The 19,364-nt window shown below is 44.7% G+C and overlaps 2 protein-coding genes across 3 annotated transcripts in view; both read right to left on the bottom strand.

Annotated features, from left to right (window-relative positions):
• Positions 1 to 9,442, bottom strand: part of fasn (fatty acid synthase) — a 36,863-nt gene extending 27,421 nt beyond the window's left edge. For both annotated transcript variants that reach the window (XM_079292871.1, XM_079292872.1), the window contains exons 1-4: positions 9,336 to 9,442; positions 5,640 to 5,775; positions 501 to 653; positions 223 to 396 (exon numbers count right to left, since the gene is read on the bottom strand). In XM_079292871.1, coding sequence (XP_079148997.1) covers positions 223 to 396; positions 501 to 653; positions 5,640 to 5,766 — 454 coding nt within the window. In that variant the 5' untranslated portion in view covers positions 5,767 to 5,775; positions 9,336 to 9,442. The remainder of the gene's footprint in view (positions 1 to 222; positions 397 to 500; positions 654 to 5,639; positions 5,776 to 9,335) is intronic.
• A 2,124-nt stretch (positions 9,443 to 11,566) lies between these two features.
• The window catches only part of ccdc57 (coiled-coil domain containing 57), a gene marked incomplete at its 3' end in the record, with an annotated part of 38,377 nt that continues 30,579 nt past the window's right edge, over positions 11,567 to 19,364 (bottom strand). The window contains exons 15-20 of the mRNA XM_079292630.1: positions 18,932 to 19,032; positions 18,439 to 18,676; positions 17,002 to 17,102; positions 15,432 to 15,566; positions 14,995 to 15,160; positions 11,567 to 11,784 (exon numbers count right to left, since the gene is read on the bottom strand). Coding sequence (XP_079148756.1) covers positions 11,567 to 11,784; positions 14,995 to 15,160; positions 15,432 to 15,566; positions 17,002 to 17,102; positions 18,439 to 18,676; positions 18,932 to 19,032 — 959 coding nt within the window. The remainder of the gene's footprint in view (positions 11,785 to 14,994; positions 15,161 to 15,431; positions 15,567 to 17,001; positions 17,103 to 18,438; positions 18,677 to 18,931; positions 19,033 to 19,364) is intronic.

Raw genomic sequence — 19,364 nt, 5'->3', positions numbered from 1 at the left:
TTAAGACATAATGTGCTGGGTGAGAAACATCTACTGCAATAAGCAGGACTCCGTCTTGGAGTCTGCGGTTTAGTGCTGATAAAATAGTCCTGATTTGAACAGAAAAAGTGCAAAGATGGCCTGTGATGTCTCCCGCATAGTCCGTTGTGTGTGTGTGCTACAGAGCTGGTCTGTTACTAGACCAGCATCAAACTAACAGCCAGAGAATGAGTGTGTGCGTACCGCTGAAGTCGAAGAAGTAGGAGAGTCTGTTGGCCAACATGGCGCGCTGGCAGCCCGTCATGCTGTAGCCCAGCAGCTCCTCTGGATCTCTGCTCAACGCCTCGCCAGCCTCCGAGCCACTCACCCCGATGTAGACGCCCGTCTTACTGCCGCGCAGTGCGGCCGGGTTCAGTCCTGCGTCACAACATGTCATCGGTTTTCAACAGTGTTGACTCACTCACATAACGAGCTATTCTTAAACTAAATCACAGATTAGCTTTTCTCTTCGGTTTCCTCACCTCCATCTACAATGGACTCGTAGGCGATCTCCAGCATGAGACGGAGCTGGGGGTCCATGGTGTTGGCCTGTTTGGGATGGACTCCGAAGAAGGCTGCATCGAAGTGGCTGATGTCCTTCAGTTTACCGTTCCTCTTTGGAAGACCATGCAGACCTAGAATAGAGCAAGAGAGGAGAGAAGTCAGTTTGAGACTGAACGTAACTTTCAGGCTATAACATAAGAATGAGTGGCCCGTTTCAGATGGCTGTCAAATCAGTGTTGAATGTGGGCGCTTGGTGCAGAGTCAGTGTAGGTAACAAGGAGTGGGACACAACATGATAAGCGTCCATGTATGAACTGAAAACAAGTATAATATTATTAGGATTATTTTAATTGTGGTTAAAACTGGGACAATTTGGGAGTGAAGTTGACTATTGGGTCATTTTAGTGTTTAACAGATATTTGACAGCTTAAAAAGGATCCCAGGCAAAGTTGGACGTCTGGTCAGCGAACTCACGGACCTCCTGCACCGACACACCCCTACCCACAACCTCAGATCCACCGTCGCCCCTCTCACTCGGCCCAAGCACCGGACCTGGGGGGGGGGGGGCCTTCTCCATTGCTCCCCTCTCCCCAAACACCTCAAACATTCTCCCCTCTCCCCTCCTTTAAACCTGCACTCAAAACCACCAGTCTAAATCTGCTCCCCCTCCTTCCATCATTGGGATTGTTTTTTTACGTTGTGGATTTCACCGTTTCTCTTACTGTTTTCCCATGTAAGGTGCCTTTTAAAGCGCTATACAAATAAAATGCATCATTGTTATTAACAAGAATTGTTTTCAGCACAACTCCCTCTAAAAACACATGTCCTTTTGACTTGTATCATTTTGACGTATGGATTTGTTTTTGTCACGTTGGCGGGAGCTCAGATAACCACCATGTGACTCCAGCTCAAAACACAGACAGGACAGCTTCTCATGTCTCATCATACTTTCAGAAGGACGGCGAAACGTTAATTTCCCCGGATGTTGAACAATTACTTGTGATAGTATCCATATGATGACTGTTTTAAAGAGGAATAAGGATGAACTACGCTCACACCTATTTAACGCTAGATCTGGAGCCACCTGGACTGTGGCGCTCAGTAAGCCTGCACCCTGAGGAGGTTCTGCTCGTTACTCTTCGACTGCTGTTCAAACGGACAGCAGTGCAGCTCAGGAGAACCTCAAAAGACTACCGGTCTGCCTCTAGTTACACATAACCAGCTTGCTGTACATCAGTCCTCTTTTCAGTTTGCAGGGACTCCCTTTCCCTTTCTGTTGGCCCGACTCGCCCATGATGCCTGTGTGTGGTCTAAACTGGCTCAGTCAAACCCTTTCAGCACATGAATGTGTGCTCAGGATGGTTGCCAGGCACTGAGGGATGGTTTTATATTCACAGAGAGGGAGGATCGGAAAGAGTGGGACAGCAGAGAAATGAGGGAGAGACAAAAGGGACGCCAATAATACGTCAAATAGTTTAGTGGAATGATATAGAATGCACGGGGATCAACTTTTGGGGGAGTGAAGCTGCTAACAGCTGATTCTCAGCATTTTATTTGTACTTTTTTTTCGTCAGGACCAACTAATGTGAGGCCCCGTTCAGACCCGTGTGAAAAACATCAGCCCCCTCATTCTTATGAATGAGTCCAGTCTAGGAACAAAGGGCTCCGGGCCTCTGGCTAGGCGCCGCACTGGCCAATCAAATCCATGCAAGCACACATTCCTGGTGGATCACTTTGGAACTTTAACCACAGCACAACATGATTCCTCTGGTCAGCCATCTGATATAAAACTACACACTCAGCACAGACACACACCACCAGTGACAACATGTCGGCATAAGTTACAAATTTGTTACATGTCGGCTGCTTTTGTTTTTGCACAGAGCCTCCGTCGTTATGTCTGTTTGCACGTCTCAATGCAGAGCCTGTCCAGCAGCGCTGTAGCTCAACACACACACGTCATAACACTCCGTTATCGTTTAAAGTGAGGAAGAGTTTAACCGTATCAATGAGACGGATAAGAGGTCACTCTGTCAGTATGTTAGCGATTGAAGCTCAATGACTACAGTCAGAGATGCTGCACAGAGGTACAGGGCGGATGGATACACGGAGTTTGAGTTACGTGCTATAAATATGTATTTCTTGATCCAAACAAAGGGTTAAATGAGATCTATTGTGTAAATGAGTCAGCAGAGTTGGTAGGTGTATTGTTTAAATTTGGACAGGTTTCCCCCAGCTTCCTGACTCTATGCTAAGCTAGGCTAACCTTAGTCGAGCTTCCACTTTCCTTCACACCACAAAATGTTTTAATTCAGCGTTACTCAACAAAACACACTGTGTGTTTGAGCTCTAACAAACCTGTTGATATCATTTATTTTATCATAAAACATGTGACCAGAACATTTAAAATGAAAATGAAAAGTAAAGCAGCTAAAACATGGCATTTATATTTACATTTAAGTTACTTATTTTTGCAAGAAACATTTAAAATTCATGTTCTGTTCAAATCAAAAAAATGTAAAACGAGAAAAACAAGTATAAAACATGTTAAGGCCAGAGGGGAATGCCTCAGGAATGGAAGCTCGGCATTGTGTGATGTAACCTCATTCACAGGAACAAAGACAACATGGCGCCATGTTTACCATCCATGTGTTTACCCAGCCTCCAGGAAGCAACGTCTACATTGGTGCTTATAGTCTATTGGAGTCCCCGTCCCCCGCGCGCTACACAGTCAGTCTGTAACCGTAATGAGAGCAGCATTCATCAGTGTGCTACTTATTTCTACTCATGACAGTGGAGGTGCTGAGCTCATGAGTGGTTTACTGTCTCCTCCAAACGACCTGGACTGAGAGAGCTGGTAAACACCTCCTGAGCTGTTCCGTGTGTGAGAATAGAGATCAGTGGCAGCTGTATAAGGAACTACTTTTAACAAATGACTTATGGACTGCTCTTGTTAGCCGGCTAGCCATGCTAGCTCCTGCTAGTACCGCACTGTGACCAGCCTGCATTTTGCCAGTAAACTACACTGGGTGAAATCAGGGTACTGGACTAGCGCCAACCGACCAATTACAGCTTGATACATGGATCTTTAGATAATATTACACAAATATGAAAAAGTTAAACACATAATTGAGACTGAAAGCAGCACAGTTTAAACTGATAAAATGGACAGCTGGCAGAAAACCCCCAACTGTGTAAATGAGCAGACTTATAATATCACGGCTTCCTCTAGCACCATAGATCTGACTGTACATGTGTGTATTATATTAAATTCATGTGCAGTTGTATTCTTATGGCATGTGTGACAATATTTCAGCCCCATAATGAATTAAATTAATTACAATTTATGTTTTTATATTTATTCTTTAATAGCCCCCATGTCCGTCTCACACTGCTGGAGTTGCCGTTGAATGAATGACGCTACAATATTGTCATACACGCCATAAAAATACATCTCAGCAACACATTAACTTAACGAAGTGTAATTATTGTCTGATCTATCGTGCTCTAGATGAAGCAGTGACATCATAAATCAGTTAATTTAGGCATTCACACAGTTTCAACTGTGATACTTTCAGACTGAATTATGAGTTTTACTTTTTGGTATTTGTCTAATATCATAGTTTTCTTTTCGTTTGTAGAATGCGCTGCTCTGCTGACAGCAGACTTGTCCACATCATATGCTGCAAACCCCAGCCCTTTAAGTGAACACCTCACAGCCAGATTGACATTGATAATGTAGACTCAACCAGTCGGTTATATTATGCTTTTAACAGTTTAATAATCTATCGTAGGCCTTGCTTGTTTTTTTGTTTTTTTTACTTATTTGTTACATGTGTAAAGTAAATAAATACATGTGAAATGAAACGTAGGGATTGTTAATGTCTGTTCATATTCATCAACATGAATCCCACTACTGTATGACTGTATGAGTATAATTGTTAAACCTGTGTAAGATAAACACATTGTTTGTCATGGACGGTCCAATGGTGCGTCACATAAAGGTTTCCGCCTCAAGGAACTGTGGGGCGGAATGATCTACTTTCCTGTCGTAAAGGAAGGTCCAGTGTTTCCTCTGCTAAAGGAGCTAATAAAGGAAGCATTGAAGCACCTTTCCTTAGCATTTAGAGAATTCAAACACTTAGATACTTCCGGGTCATTTCACTCAGTTAGGAACCTTCCTAAGCAAAAAGGACTATTCAACTGCAGCCCTGGTTGACTTACAGAGTGGATAACCAGCAATGTAGGACTTTTCATGGGGTCGTGGTTGTTAGGGTTAGTGAACCCTGGACATGTTGAACTGGCTTCATAGTACAGGGCCCTGGTCTTATCCTTAAAGGTATACGATGTACGTAGCATTGTTGGTTGTTCTTTGTAAAACACACAGCATTTAAAGTTGGCTCCCCCTATTCGGCTCAAGGAGTGAGAGAGTGAGAGTGAGAGAAAGAGAACCCCCTCAACTCTGCACAACCCTGAGGAAAGGTGCCGCATGCCAGATTTTGAATGAATGCAGCCGAAACGAAGCTGCATCAGGTCGCTGTGCGTCTGCGCTCTCCGTGCGTCTGCGCTCTCCGTGCGTCTGCGCTCTCCGTGCGTCTGCGCTCTCCGTGCGTCTGCGCTCTCCGTGCGTGGCTCTGCTCGGTCAAACTGACACACTGATAGCAGCACACAGCACAGAGCGCAAACACACTAAAGCACATAAATACACACAGTGATGTAACAACACACTGTTCATCAAACACCACTGCTAACACTGCACACACCCTGTGATCTGCTGGAGGTATAACACCATGTGGGGCCAAAAGGCTCTCTGCTGACACCCAGAAGAATCCAGCACACAGCAAAATAAGAAGAAAAGCGGGCAGGGTCTCTGTAGATACCACCACAAACTTCTAGTGGGTCAGAAGGGATGATTGACAGGGATACACTGACAAGTCATGTCACTGTAGCTGCCGTTTGTGTTGGAGGAGCACATACTGACTGGAACTACCACAGCGCAGGAGTGTATTCCAAATCTAATTACCATTCAATCAGAACTGTCATTCTCTGTTCCAGTTCTGTTTCATGCAGCACAGAAATGAACAATCAACCAAATCCAGCTGTATGAGGGGTCTCACCTGGTGTCCACCGCCGGTCGTCCTCCGTCACCATGTCCACACCACCGATGAGGTTTTCCCAGAATTCCTCCAGGTTGTTGGACTCAGGCAGACGGCCCGATATCCCTGCTATGACTATCTCATCCATGCTGAATGACTGAGCAGAGAGAGAGCGAGACATGTCAACAATACGAGTGGTAGACAGGCTGTACACACTGAGACATTAGCTGGTCCTATTAGTACTATTGAATCACAATGCATATCCAATCGGCACATAACTAGCTGAACTATTAACACTAACAACACCAATGATGTCTGCTCCTCAACATTCTGCAGACAGTGAGGTAGCTTCAGTGTCAGCATGTCTGACACCATTTGTTCAAATGCAACATTGAAGAAAGATCACACTCATGTCCTCGACCAGTCTATCCTAAATCTGATGGTTTCGTGTTACTGAAGATAAGCTGTAACCAATACCCTATTGTGTAGGATAAATAGGTTGCATGCTACAAAAACAAACATTATATTTGTTAATAATAGCAACGGTTTGTTGTTATCTGCATTAAAATGTTCTCTCTCTTGGAATTAAAAAAAAATGGAATTTCTGAATGCATGTGTGTCTTTGCAGTGAGCTGATAGTGAGACCAGCTGGTTCACTGAATGCATACCCTACTAGCAGACACATTTCATCAGTGCAACACTCACTATACAGTATATTCTACACATATATACAGTCAGCCGATGGGAACAGAAATATGTGGAACAGCCAAATGCCTTGAAACTCTTTACCACAGCAAAACATGAAATCTGAAATAAAGGTCTCTGTGGCAGTAATCCCATAATTCACACGAGACATGTGTCCGTATTGAAGCGTGTGTAATTGTGTTGGCGTTGACTGGCAGGTTTGGGAATGAGAGTCCCTCTGAGCATGCATGAGAGAGCACTCACAGCAGACACTGTCGTCTGCTGATAGATGACTCTGTGTACATGAGTGAGCATATCCACGCTGTACTGTGTGTGTGTCTTTGTTCTTGTTTCTAGGCCAGGGACAGACCCATGGACCAATGGGCTAGCAGTGAAAGTGTGTCACCAGCTCAGACCCCTCCCCTCATGACACACTGTACACACATGGAGTTATGTCCCCTAGTCTGGTCAGGGAAATGAATGTCCAACATGTCCACAATCTTTATGATGCCGTCACGATGTCAATAGACACAAACTGGGACAAGCTAGCAAAGCTATCGGTTACTGACAGTCTGGCTGGCTAGCGTGAGTTGCTATGTAACGTTAGCTTGTGATAGCTGTGGTAATTTCCTCGTTATCCTGTCTCTCCAAACTTCCCGTCTCACCTTTACTACCCGTCTGATAATGGATGCATGAAGTGAAGGACTCCCTCCTCTTTGAGTCTAACCAACCTGAGCTTCATCATGATTCATGACCATCGTCAGCCTCTCTCGTCCTTACCAATTCATTTACCAAACTCCTCTGAAACTCAAAAAACTAACGAGCGAAGTGTACAAGGATTTAGAGCGATCACATTTTGGGAAAATATATGATAAGTTTGAGACAATGGACACTGCCGACATTTCCCATAATGCACTGTGATAATCGTTTGCTAAACATATAGCTGTGATGTTGTATCTACACCTACACAGTTGTAAAGTCAAAAAGAAATCCAGTTGAGCACCTTTAATACCTGATCCAAAAGCTGAACCAGAAACAGTAGACAAGGAGGTCAGATTCCATCAGTGCAGGATACTGTGGTAGAATGTGGTAGAGGGATGTGACGGTTATATCATTGGCTGTCTTCTGTACACATAACAAGTCCTGGGCATGACAATGAGACGGTGAGCCCGGGGAGAAGCAGGATGACCCAGTATGACGGGCTGTCCCGGCCCTTTGTGAGGCTCACTAGCTGAAGGGATTTTGCCTCCGGGACACTCAGGCCAGGGATTAGAACTAATGTAGCACATTCAGCACAACATCTAGCCTCACCTGACCCAGATCACACACCATCTATTAGTGTATACTATTTGTCAACACGCATACAGTAGAGTTACTCAGCACTCTATAAAGAGTCGGCTCTGCTGCAGCCTCATGCTGGACTCAAAGTCAGCCCAAGTTATATTCAAAAGGGATGAGCGACTGCATTGTCTTCTACACTTATCAGTCGGTGGTCTGCGGGTTACATCCGGCCCAGAAGTAACCTGCGAGTGGCCCATATGTGGCACACATAAATCTGATATATGACAGAGTATGTAAACTACATATATAGTGTATGGAGGTATAACGAGTGAGTCATCTGGCTTCCTTCTCATCTCTGTTGACAGTGCCTCGTGCTCAGTACAGATCAGACAGGATGTAGAGATCGGTTAGCTACACCACGATCACTTCTTTAAACGTCTCCTGTGACGTGGTTCTGACCACGCTGAGTCGCTTTAAAAAACATCTGGCTACTGACAGATGGACAGAGAGAGGGGGGAGACAGAGGGAGGGAGAAACTGGTAGAGAGAGAAAGAGACTGGTAGTGTCAGCTCTCTTTTTCAGCTTTGTGATGTGCCTGCATCAGACATGTTTTCATTTCAAAATGTCCGGCTCATCTACATTCCCCGCTTTTAAAATCTGGCCCAATTGAAACCGCAGTTGAATAGCCGTGCCTTGTTGCATTCATATCAAGCCTGATATTCTGGATGTCAGAGTGCTGAGCTCATCCTGCAGCTCTCATCAACAAGACCTGACTCGTCACACAGCCTGGTGGAACGAGCCTGAGGGCAGAAACAACACGAATAACAAGTGCAAAACTTGCAAAACTAGCAAAACTAGCAGTACTCTGCAGGCGACTGTATGACTCTCATCAACGTGACAAAACTAGGAAAACAAATCATTCTAGTCATTAACATGACAAGAATGTCTCTTATACAAGTATTCGTTTTGATTACATTCAAGCCTGATATCCAAGTTGCCTGCCTGGCAGTCACCTGCCTCCACACACACAGCAAATTCCTCAACCACATGGAAAAGTTAGCAAACTACTCTGAACATACTCTTGTATTCATGTCATCAGTTATTTCCTGCTTTGACAAAACCATGTCATAGTCAGAGACTCTCCTGAACCAGTCGGTGACCATACAAGAGGAAATTCCACATTCTAATCTCAATACAATGGCCTTCATTTGCAGCCGTGCCCCCACTGTAACACACAACAAGTGAAAGACACCTTCAAATCAGAGGAAGGCCACGTGAGTTCACAGTCTGCCATTCATCTCACTTCAGTTAGTTTGGCTGCTGGCCTCAGGGACCTGCTAGTCCTCATCCTGGACAGAGGCCTCCCTGTAACGTTACTAGTCACACTTATCATCAGGATGTCACTACAGGGATCAGCATATGTATTAATAACAGAATAACACAGAGCAGCCCTGCTGACTGAGGCAAGTACACCAATCGTTGTCGTTTCTATTCCATAATGTAATACATAATAGTTGTGATAAATAAGTAGCACCAGAACTGCTGTATAATCACTTTTCCTTTAGGTCTGAATATGATCCACCGACATAGATGATGTCCATCAATAGGACACAGACAAACTAGTCTTCTTTTTGACAGAACACCGTCACACATTACTTGTATGTAACCGACTATTGTTCCGTCTCGAGACAATAAAGTCACGCATACTGTCAGTGACGACGCAGCTAATGACAGTTAGCAAACTTAGCTTACCGGTGTTGCCCAGGTGGTGCTCCTCTTACTGTGACTGCAGTGGGGAATGTCTGTCCCGGTCGTTTCCACTGTCTGGAAGGGTAACGTTAGCTCCGTGCTTCTTTCACTCTCTTCTCTCTGATGAATTTAAATGTCTCACATTCTGCCTGGCCACGCCACATGGGCTGACAGTTTGGCTTGGCCGCACAGTCCAATGAGAAAAGAGGCAGGGCTGTCGGATCCAGCCAGTGATGGAGCAATTCGTTGAACGCCCCTGAGCCAGAGAGAGAGGAGACCAGTGAGGCGGGGTTACTGCAGTTCAGACTCTCTCCTGTAGCCCCGCCCCGCCGGCTGACCCCACTGAGAAGAGTGCATTTTCTTTGACGATAGTGAAGCGTGTATGCATTAAACTGTGCAGCTTATAGCCTGTATATTACTATTTTATAGAGTTTATTTTGTATCGCGTTGGTAGCGCGTGAGTGTTGATGTGTGAGTCAGTGAACAGACTTGCACGTGTCAGCTATCCTCGGCCCGCTGCAGCAGCAGCAGCAGTGGGTGGCTGTTGGGTGCTGAATGCTGCTCACCATAATACCGCCAGGCTTAGCTTCCCTTCACTGACACAAGTGTCATTAGTTTGACAAGCATTTGGTCATAAATCAAAGTGAGGGACAACGTGAAATGTGTTGAATGCACTGTGCTAGTTAAAAGGGATCTACGTTTTCACAATTCATCCTCTGGGAACAATCACTGTGTCCCAATGTCACGCTTTAATCAGCTGGTTGTCTGGTATTTTATTTTAAAAAGTCAATGTCGCGGTGGTATAGGGTTAGGGAATATAAGACAGTTGATCATGAATTACCATTAGAACAGGCCTACAATTTCTAGGGTACATAATTTGGTGCCATCCATAAATTGAAGATATTTGACTGACCAACATATCTAGAGCCATGCTGGTAAAAGTAACTGTTGTTCATATTGGATAGCAGTACCATTTCATTTTGTAATATCTAATGTATTTGTGTTGTGACCCGTTCTGTTATGAATATTGTTTTACTTTCATAAATAATCTCTGGAACTGATAATGTCAGACACACAGTGATGGTGTGATGTATTGTCCATTCGTGGATCTGTGTGGATCACGTTAGGCCTACTACTAGATATGAATCTGCCCCCACAGGCTGCTGGGCTGTGAACCTTCAGCAAGTTCAAGTTTAAACCTCACACTACAGCAGTGACCGTGAACCTGAAGACCGGCTTGTGGGTACACACACCAACTCGTTCTGGATGACATGCAAAAAGGCCAATCACAAAGCGTGGGTGTGAAGCTTCGTCCAATAGCAGCAGAGGGGAGGGTGCTGTTCAGAGATAGGGTGATTAAAAGGCGGGACCTAAGCTATGACATAGCCAGGAAAGCTCGTCTGACTTCTTGGGGTTACCGGCGTTCATCATTTCCGATAGCATGATGTTCCCAGGGTAGCTCTTTTTTCTACTGACCTACTGTGCAACAGTGATAAGCTTTAAGAGAATGACCTAGATCAATAGTGAAACAGACAGACGGCTTCTTTTTTTATGGACTGGCACATTAACGCATACAAATTAAAACACGTGTTTTATAGATATAGTTTTGAGTTTGATAGCACATATAGAAATTATTTTATTTCATAGAAATCCGTTGCATGGCACATGTTTAATAGAGATGCATTTCATAGCCTATGTGCAATATAACAGAGGATTGAGCTCTGCAGCATCATTTCAGTATGGTGGGAGTCTCTAACAATGTTGCGTTTCTGTTCATATTAGTGTCATGATGCTCATCACTTTGTGGTTTTATTTCAAAGGATTTCTATGCTATTTTATGTTGTTATTGAAGAGTTGAAAGAAGAGAAATGACAGCAAATGTGAGAAGGAGGAGCAGAATATAAAAGCATGTTCTTACCATACGTTTTATTCTGAAATGCATTGAAGAATCATGTGTTTTGGTGTTTGAAGCCGTTCTGGATTTGGAGTGCTTTTACACATGTTTGTACTCATGCTACCAGGATTATTTTGATGAAGCTATAATTAAATACAAATTCTAAAATCCTTCTTCTCATTAAAACCCTCCCTTTCAAACTCCCTCGTTTGTGATGCAGGCTTTCTGTTATGAATCTGTGTCTCATCGGGGGTTATTTTCATAGACATGACAGTGTTCTCACATGCTGAAGAGGACTCTCCATAACCAGCACACTGACAGAGTGTCCAATATGTGTGTGTCAGTCTTTAACATTGTAGTTTCTGATCTTGCAGGTCCTGCCAGTGGATCCAGGTCTGCTGGTCTTGATAGTGTCTGATGGGGTTTTAGAAGGGCACCTCCTCTGCTGGACCTCGACTGGGGGCTGGCCATGGATGGGATCACAGCTATCGTGCACCGTCATCTGGACTGCAGGATCACCAGACTGGGCCACCTCCTTCCTGCTCAGCTCAACCTCGCCTTTAGGTGCAGAAAAGAGAGATGCGATTTTAATGGCCGTTACAGGTGACACATTTTCATTTGCTGGTGTCTTTATTCAGGGGTAGGTTCAAGTGAGGGCTGTGTCTTAAAACAATGCGGAATAGTTACATTTGTTGTAATAATGGAACACCAAAAACAAAAAGTTGAAGATGTGCCAGGATGCATCCAAGCTACCATCATTTTCCTTGTTAGAATGAAGGCACCGATCCAGATCTACATATAGAGCTCGATACAGATCTAGATACAGATCGAACATTTCTAAACATCTATCTCTTGCTGGGTTTCCACGTTACAACCGTATGGTATCTCCTAGTTCACAAAGACATGAGAGGAACTTTATCTAACCTTTACTCATACAGCCGTTTAATATCTGCAATAAACTATTGGACCCGGTGAGGACAGTTATCATAAGTGTACTGAAACCTTGTGCAAGGTTTGTCTGGTTTCACAATTATCAGATGGCATGAAGCTGATCACTGCGAGTGTGTGTGTGATCTGGTTGAGAAATTGTTCCCTGGATAGTTGACAGAGACTACAGCCACAAATTGGGCAACAACTCCCTCTATCTGTCCAGCTGATCCAACCACTGCAACCGTGTTCATACTGGACTGAGTGGTTCGATTTTGTGACAAAGTGATATTGTGAGGATGTACTGTCCCTAACACAGGGACGAATTACTGAATGCAGACATAGCTTTTAAATCCCTGTTCACACAGGACTCCACTGATCATAGGACTTCATGTATACCCGGCTGGGTAAAGGGTCTTTATGATTCAGTACAGCCAGCCTGAGACATGAGAAATAAGCAGCTGCTTAGGGCTCCGTCGTCTGTAGGGGTCCCCAAACATGCACAGAAAAGACAAAGGCTAAATCCATAGGTCCACCCACCACACTTGTAGAACGAGACCTGGCAGATTCTGGTCTTACTAACCGAGATATGCTGTCATTGTCACATCTAGTCTGTAAGATTGCATGGCCGCAAGGGGACAAAATGCACTACAGTATGAGATAGGGCCTCAATGGTTTACATGGATATGACTTCTAGTTCCTAACCTTTGACCCATCTTGGAACCCAAATTTTAAAGTATCAGTTTTTTCTTAACTGCACTGATATTGGTAGTTTATGAAAGATCTGTACAGGGACTGATGCTTTACACCAGTGATTTTCAACCAGTGTGCTGTGAGAGTTCGTCAGGTGTGCCGTGGGAAAATGTCTAATTTCACTTAAAATTTGTGAAATATTGCACTTCTGTCCATCCTGATAGAGGGATCCCTCCTCTGTTGCTCTCCCTAAGGTCTCTCCCTCTTTTCTCCCTGTTAAAAGGAGTTGTTCCTGTTCCGATGTGAGGGTTCCGGGACAGAGGATCTCACATGTGCACAGATTGTAAAGCCTTCTGAGGCAAATTTGTGATTATGGGCTATACAAAAATAAATTTAATTGAATTGAATTAAATCGGTCCAAAAAATATTATTTACTTTCTGCAAATAATTTGCCATTGTTGTGCGTCTGAGCCTGCAATATAGTGGCTGGCTAAGTAATGAAATACTCTTCCATGCCAGTGGGTGGCAGTAGGTAGCGCAATAATGACCTTGTTAATTTAAGACAGTCAAATTAAATGATGTGCGGGAGAGGTTGCCGTGACAAGATCCATCCATCCATCTTCCGCTTATCCGGGGTCGGGTCGCGGTGGCAGCAGGCCAAGCAGGCTGACCCAGACTTCCCTCTCCCCCGCAACATGTTCCAGCTCATTCTGGGGGATCCCGAGGCGTGCAGGCCAGCTGGGAGATGTAATCCCTCCAGCGTGTCCTGGGTCTTCCCCGGGGTCTCCTACCAGTTGGGCGTGCCTGGAAAACCTCCAGTGGGAGGCGCCCAGGAGGAATCCTGATTAGATTCCCGAACCACCTCAGCTGACTCCTTTCGACGCAAAGGAGTAGCGGCTCAACTCCAAGTTCCCTCCTGATGAACGAGCTCCTTACCCTATCTCTAAGGCTGAGCCCGGCCACCCTACGGAGGAAACTCATTTCGGCCGCTTGTAACCGCGACCTCGTTAGGTGAGGGTCGGGACGTAGACCGACCGATAAATTGAGAGTTTCGCCTTCCGGCTCAGCTCCCTCTTCACCAAGACGGTCCAGTGCAGCGCCTGCTTTACTGCTGCAGCCACACCGATCGGCCTGTCGATCTCCCGCTCCATCTTACCCTCACTTGTGAACAAGACCCCGAGATACTTGAACTCCTTCGCTTGCAGTAGGCACTCCGTCCCCACCTGGAGGGAGCAATCCACTGGTTTCCGGCAGAGCACCATGGCCTCAGATTTGGAGGTGCTAACTCTCATCCCCAAGCCGCCCCAGTGAATGCTGGGGGTCACGCTCCGAGGAGGCCAACAGGACCACATTATCTGCAAACAGCAGAGAGGCGATCCCGAGACCCCCGAACGTGACGTTCTCCACCCCTGGCTGCGCCTAGAGTCACGAACAGGACCGGTGACAAAGGGCAGCCCTGGCGGAGGCCAACACCCAGCCGCGAATACGGACACAACTCCTACTGCAGTCGTACAGAGACCGGATGTCCCGTTGGATCTGAGGTTCGACAAATGGTCGGAGCCTCCTTTCCAGCACCCTGGCATAAGCCTTCCCCGGGAGGCTGAGTAGTGTGATACCCCGATAATTCCGCACTCTCCGGTCCCCCCTTGAAAATGGGAACCACCACCTAGGTCTGCCAGTCCATGGGCACTGATCCCGACCCGAATGTGACATTGAAGAGGCGTGTCAGCCAGGACAGCCCAACAGTGTCCAGCGCCTTCAGCATCTCAGACATCTCGGATCTCATCCACCCCCGGCGCACTTGGCTACCTTAGCGGCCTCCGCCAGGGATATGGGTGCGCCCCCTTTAAAAATCCTTCATGTATATCCATGATGGCTGAACCTGCAGAATGAAGCCAACATTATTCAAACAGGTTCGATAGTTAGGATGAGTTCAAGATGATGAGATTTAGGTGTTTATGTTTTAGCACATACGTATCAAGAAATCATCCCTCAACCACGAAAAATGCATGCAAGCATTTGATCTCACTTTGACATTCCAATATGTTGCATGTCATGTCCTTATTTAGATTAAAAAAACAATTAGTTATTACATATATGCAAATCAGATTAGTAGAGGTTGAGCCTTAGTTATTCTGGTTTGGTTACCTTCTGAGAAAATACATGGACTGAGTCCATGGTCCAGTCTCTCCCACAGCTCTTTTAAGGAGCGCAGTGACTCTTCTGATGAAAACTGAGACCTGGACAGACCCGAGTGGGTCTGCAGCACCACGTCCATCGAGCTCTGTAACTGGCTGAGCGTGTTCTCTGTTTTCTGGGAGGAGAGAGAGATGTTTTACTCACAGAGTGTAAGAACAGCCTGAAATCATAGAGATAGCTGGACGTGAATTGAAAAACAAGAAATACATTTTCTGTACTTTGCATACCTTCCAATACATTATTATTATACATATAAAAATATTAACATTTTAGAATGAACTCCGACACAGTTTTGCAATGAAAGATATCCATTCAATATGAAAAGTGAAGTAGGCAGCTGAACCTGTTATTGCTTATGAATAATGCAATATTTACTCCGCTGTTACCTCAGACCTGTCTGTGGTTTTGTGCCCCTGGGACCAAAGGTTGGCAGCCCCTCCTGTGGCAGGACCTGTGTTGTTGGTTACAGGCAGTCGTTCAGCCAAAGTGCCAGCTGTCTGCCTCAGTGCGTACTGCAGCTCCTGACAGGCACAAATACATTAGTGGACCCACAGCGCTCTCTGGAGGTAGCACAGAGAACCCCACACCACCAGGAGCCCTGTCCCTCTGGTCTTTCAGACTGTGTTCTTAGTGGCTGTCTGTGGTTTTGGACATGTGTGTAGAGGACCATGGAACCCCGACCTGTTCCCATCATATTCTGGTGTTGTGTGATTCTGGTTCTAGGTGCATTTCCTGTTCCTCCTACACAGAGTTTCCCACAGTGGATGCAGCTTATCACTTAGTGGACTAGGCCTGCAAAGTCTGATTTGAAGTGATGTATGTCTTTGACACGTTTTCTGAATGTTGTATAGACGAGTGTGTCTTTGGAAGGTGGAGATCACATGGAACCCTGTCAAGTCAGCACATGGTAAATGGTAAATGGACTGTACTTGTATTGCACTTTTATAGTCTTCTGACCACTCAAAGCGCTTTAATGCTGTATGTCATCATTCCCCCATTCACACACTGATGGCAGGAGCTAAGTGACACCTGCCTATCACATTCATACACCGTAGGCACAGCTACGGGAGCAATTTTGGGGTTAAGTGTCTTGCTCAAGGACACATCGACATGAGACTAGCGGAGCTGGGGATCGAACCGCCGATCCTCTGCTCTCCACTTAGCCACAGTCACCCACATTTGGCCTGTAGCTGTTTGGATTTTGTGACTCTTGTGAGACCGTTGAGGTTTTTTGAATGGGTACATTTCTTATCTGTATCCCCCCCTCCAACAGAAGAGGTGCTGCAGTATATATATCCTGAGCTCACACACATTGTGGCACCACATGGGAGACAACACAGGCAAAGAAGACTCATGTCTAGCTTGCTATTACCACTCGGGTACTAACATGAAACCTTTCCTAGTGAATCTAAGGAGGTATATGAGCGAGAAATGACTGTGTGATGTAGAACAGCCTCTCACGGAAGTGGGAGTGCTAGAGCCATATTTTTTAGTTTTGATTACAAATCATAATTTCTAATTTTGTTAATATATTTGTGTGACCTAAAGACATTCCTTTAATTTATGAATGAAGGTTACATTTGCATTCTGTATAATTATTTTTCTTTAGGAACTTGTGTTATTAATCAGATGAGGATCAGCTGGTATAAGAGGAAGGGGTGGGACTGAGTCTGGAGTTGGTTTTTCCTTCGGGTAGAACGGGGCATCGGGACAGTCTTTGACCTCACGTTAAACTGATTATATTTTGCTGTTAAATTTGTCGAAAGAGAAAATAAATCAATCAAGTGACGGCAAAAGGAATCAGCGTCTGCAAGAGTTATTATTTGGACTGTTTAATGTGTGAGTCAGAAACGGAGCCCCGTAACGTGGCCCAGTATATAGGAAGACGAACAAAGAACGGGCCACCACAGGGAGGAAGAGCAGTTTATTGATGGAAAACTGAGTTGGAGCAGATACCTGTGTGGTGAGCTCGTACTGGAGATGTTCCAAAGCAAACAGCCGGTCATGCTGCGCTCCTTGTTTTTCTGTGGAGGAGTGCCTCTCTGGCTCCACAGGTTCTGTTAGACACACAGAGTTATTTTCCATTCTTCTTATTATGCTTCCTACTCCCCTAGCTCCTCCATCCTCCAACCAAACACAGAAATCGATCTTAGGTCTGACATCATCGAGGATGTTCCGATCCCTTAGGGGGCGAGGAGAGAGGAGGTATCCAATAGGAACGTTTTTATCGGGTGGAAACATCGCTTCGATCGGAAACTATTGTGGTAATTGGTCACGTGATCTGATGGGGCAGTAAAAGTAGTGTCCGGCTCGTGGAAAGAGATTTATTATAATAACTATTAACTATCCTTATGTCTGTACGATCGTAATGCTGTAGATTAAGTTAAACTCATCAAAGAAATGTGATGCGTGTTTGAAACATGAATGAATTAGAATTAGACGCTATTTGCAACTTTGTGTATTTTGTCTTTATAGATCAAAAGGCTTTATGTATTCTTTTCTGATTTTGCACCTTGGTTCATTCAGGAAAGGGCGTCAGGAAGAGGCGGCAGGAAGAGAAGGCAGGAAGAGGCGTCATTTGAATCAGCACACCTCTGGTTCAGTGTCAACCGAAGCTGAACATCCTAAGCCTGACAAGGTTATACTATGGTTGTTGTTGTCTTAGACTGCACTGAATTTAGCTCGGTAAAACTCATAGACTGGCAACTCGGAGTCATTTGTCATGTGGTGGTTCCTCTGATTATTGTGTGGAGGAGGATAGAGGGAGGAGGGCTCAATTAAATACATACTGCATGCAACAGTACGTACTTTGTAAAGGAAGCTGCAGTTTGTACTAAAAGTAAAAAGAGAATGTGCACAATTAACGCAGTGCATGTTTCAACAGAGGCAGAGATTACCATCTCTCCCCACATCCTGTTATCATGTGACCGTAATTTCATATTCAGAGAACTCAACTCCTCTGTTGGTTTAGTGTCATAATCCACTCGTCTCTGATTCAAGTTCAGCACAATTCACGAGTAGTGTTAGTAAAACAACTGACAGCATATGGAGGAAATCCTGTTTAAAATGTTTACAATCCACTCTTACACTTCAATTAAGTGTTAAATTTGATGTCTGTGTGATTTCGTCAGTTTGGTATTTCAAGGATAATGCCATTTGATTTATTCTAATAATGGAGCTCTATTACACAACAAATACAACAATGTATCAGCCTTTGGATATAAATATAAATAGATACTTGCTGGAAGGATGTGTTTACAATTTTTAAAAATATATAGAAATGTCTTTCAAATGTGTTTGTTAGTTGTGTATGTCAGCTTGGGTACTGTGCAAAAAAATAAAACTGAACAAACAAACCCAACAGATGGGTCGTGTGTGTGTCTGATATTGTACCCTGTGGTCCAGCAGTGGTTATCTGGGCTCGGAGGCGGTTCCCCATCTCTATCAGCTGCTGTTTCTCTCTGCTCAGATGGGCGATACAGGACGCTGCCCGCTTAAGCCTGGTATGCAGGAGAGGAGGGTCGCTTCTAGCAACCTGCACATTTTCTAACAAACCACCAGACATCAGATCTGAGGCCTGCTGCCGTCGCAAATACAGGTTCTCCTCCTGAAGCTGTCGCAGCAGTGCACTCTGGAAGGAAGATGAGATGGAACTTGAAGGAACTGTGTTGCTGCAGCAGTTTACACAACCTCTCCCCATCATCTCACATAACTGGCTGGTGAAGTGACCATTTTATGAACTACCATTTTTGGTGGGACAAAGTTATACAGTGCACAGTCAGCACTAATGAGGACAGTAGGTTTAACTCCACACCATTGGTCCAAGCAGCCACCTGGATATAACTGACAGGTCAACTTCAACTAGTTTACAGATTTGCTTCAGCACCTGTTCCATGAGGTTGGCCAGAGCAGACTCCGTATGTTCCACTCTGACCTCCTGCTTTGCCAAAGCAGAGGTGTTGGCACTTTTCTCCGAGCACCGACCGCCTGAGGATAACATACCACATACGAGAGGACATGGATGAATGAAAGCAAAGTTACTGTAAAATACCTTTTTATAAAAATACATCTAACTGGTTAAAGTTCAAGTAATTAAAGCTAACACTAAATTACTAACGGACTTCTTTATTTCTATAAAGCATTCAGCCACCGTGTGGCTTTCTTCTGTGGCAATCAATGCTGATGTGTGTGTTAAAATTAAGATATATACATACATATATATATTAGTGCTGGGCAACGATTACAATTTTTCATCGCAATTAATCGCATGTATTAAATTGCGATTAATTGCATTGTTATGGCATAGTTCAATAATGAAT

The sequence above is a fragment of the Melanostigma gelatinosum genome (assembly GCF_949748355.1).
Source record: "Melanostigma gelatinosum genome assembly, chromosome: 21".
In the NCBI taxonomy this organism is placed as follows: domain Eukaryota; kingdom Metazoa; phylum Chordata; class Actinopteri; order Perciformes; family Zoarcidae; genus Melanostigma; species Melanostigma gelatinosum.
This window is presented reverse-complemented; position numbering and strand designations above follow the sequence as displayed.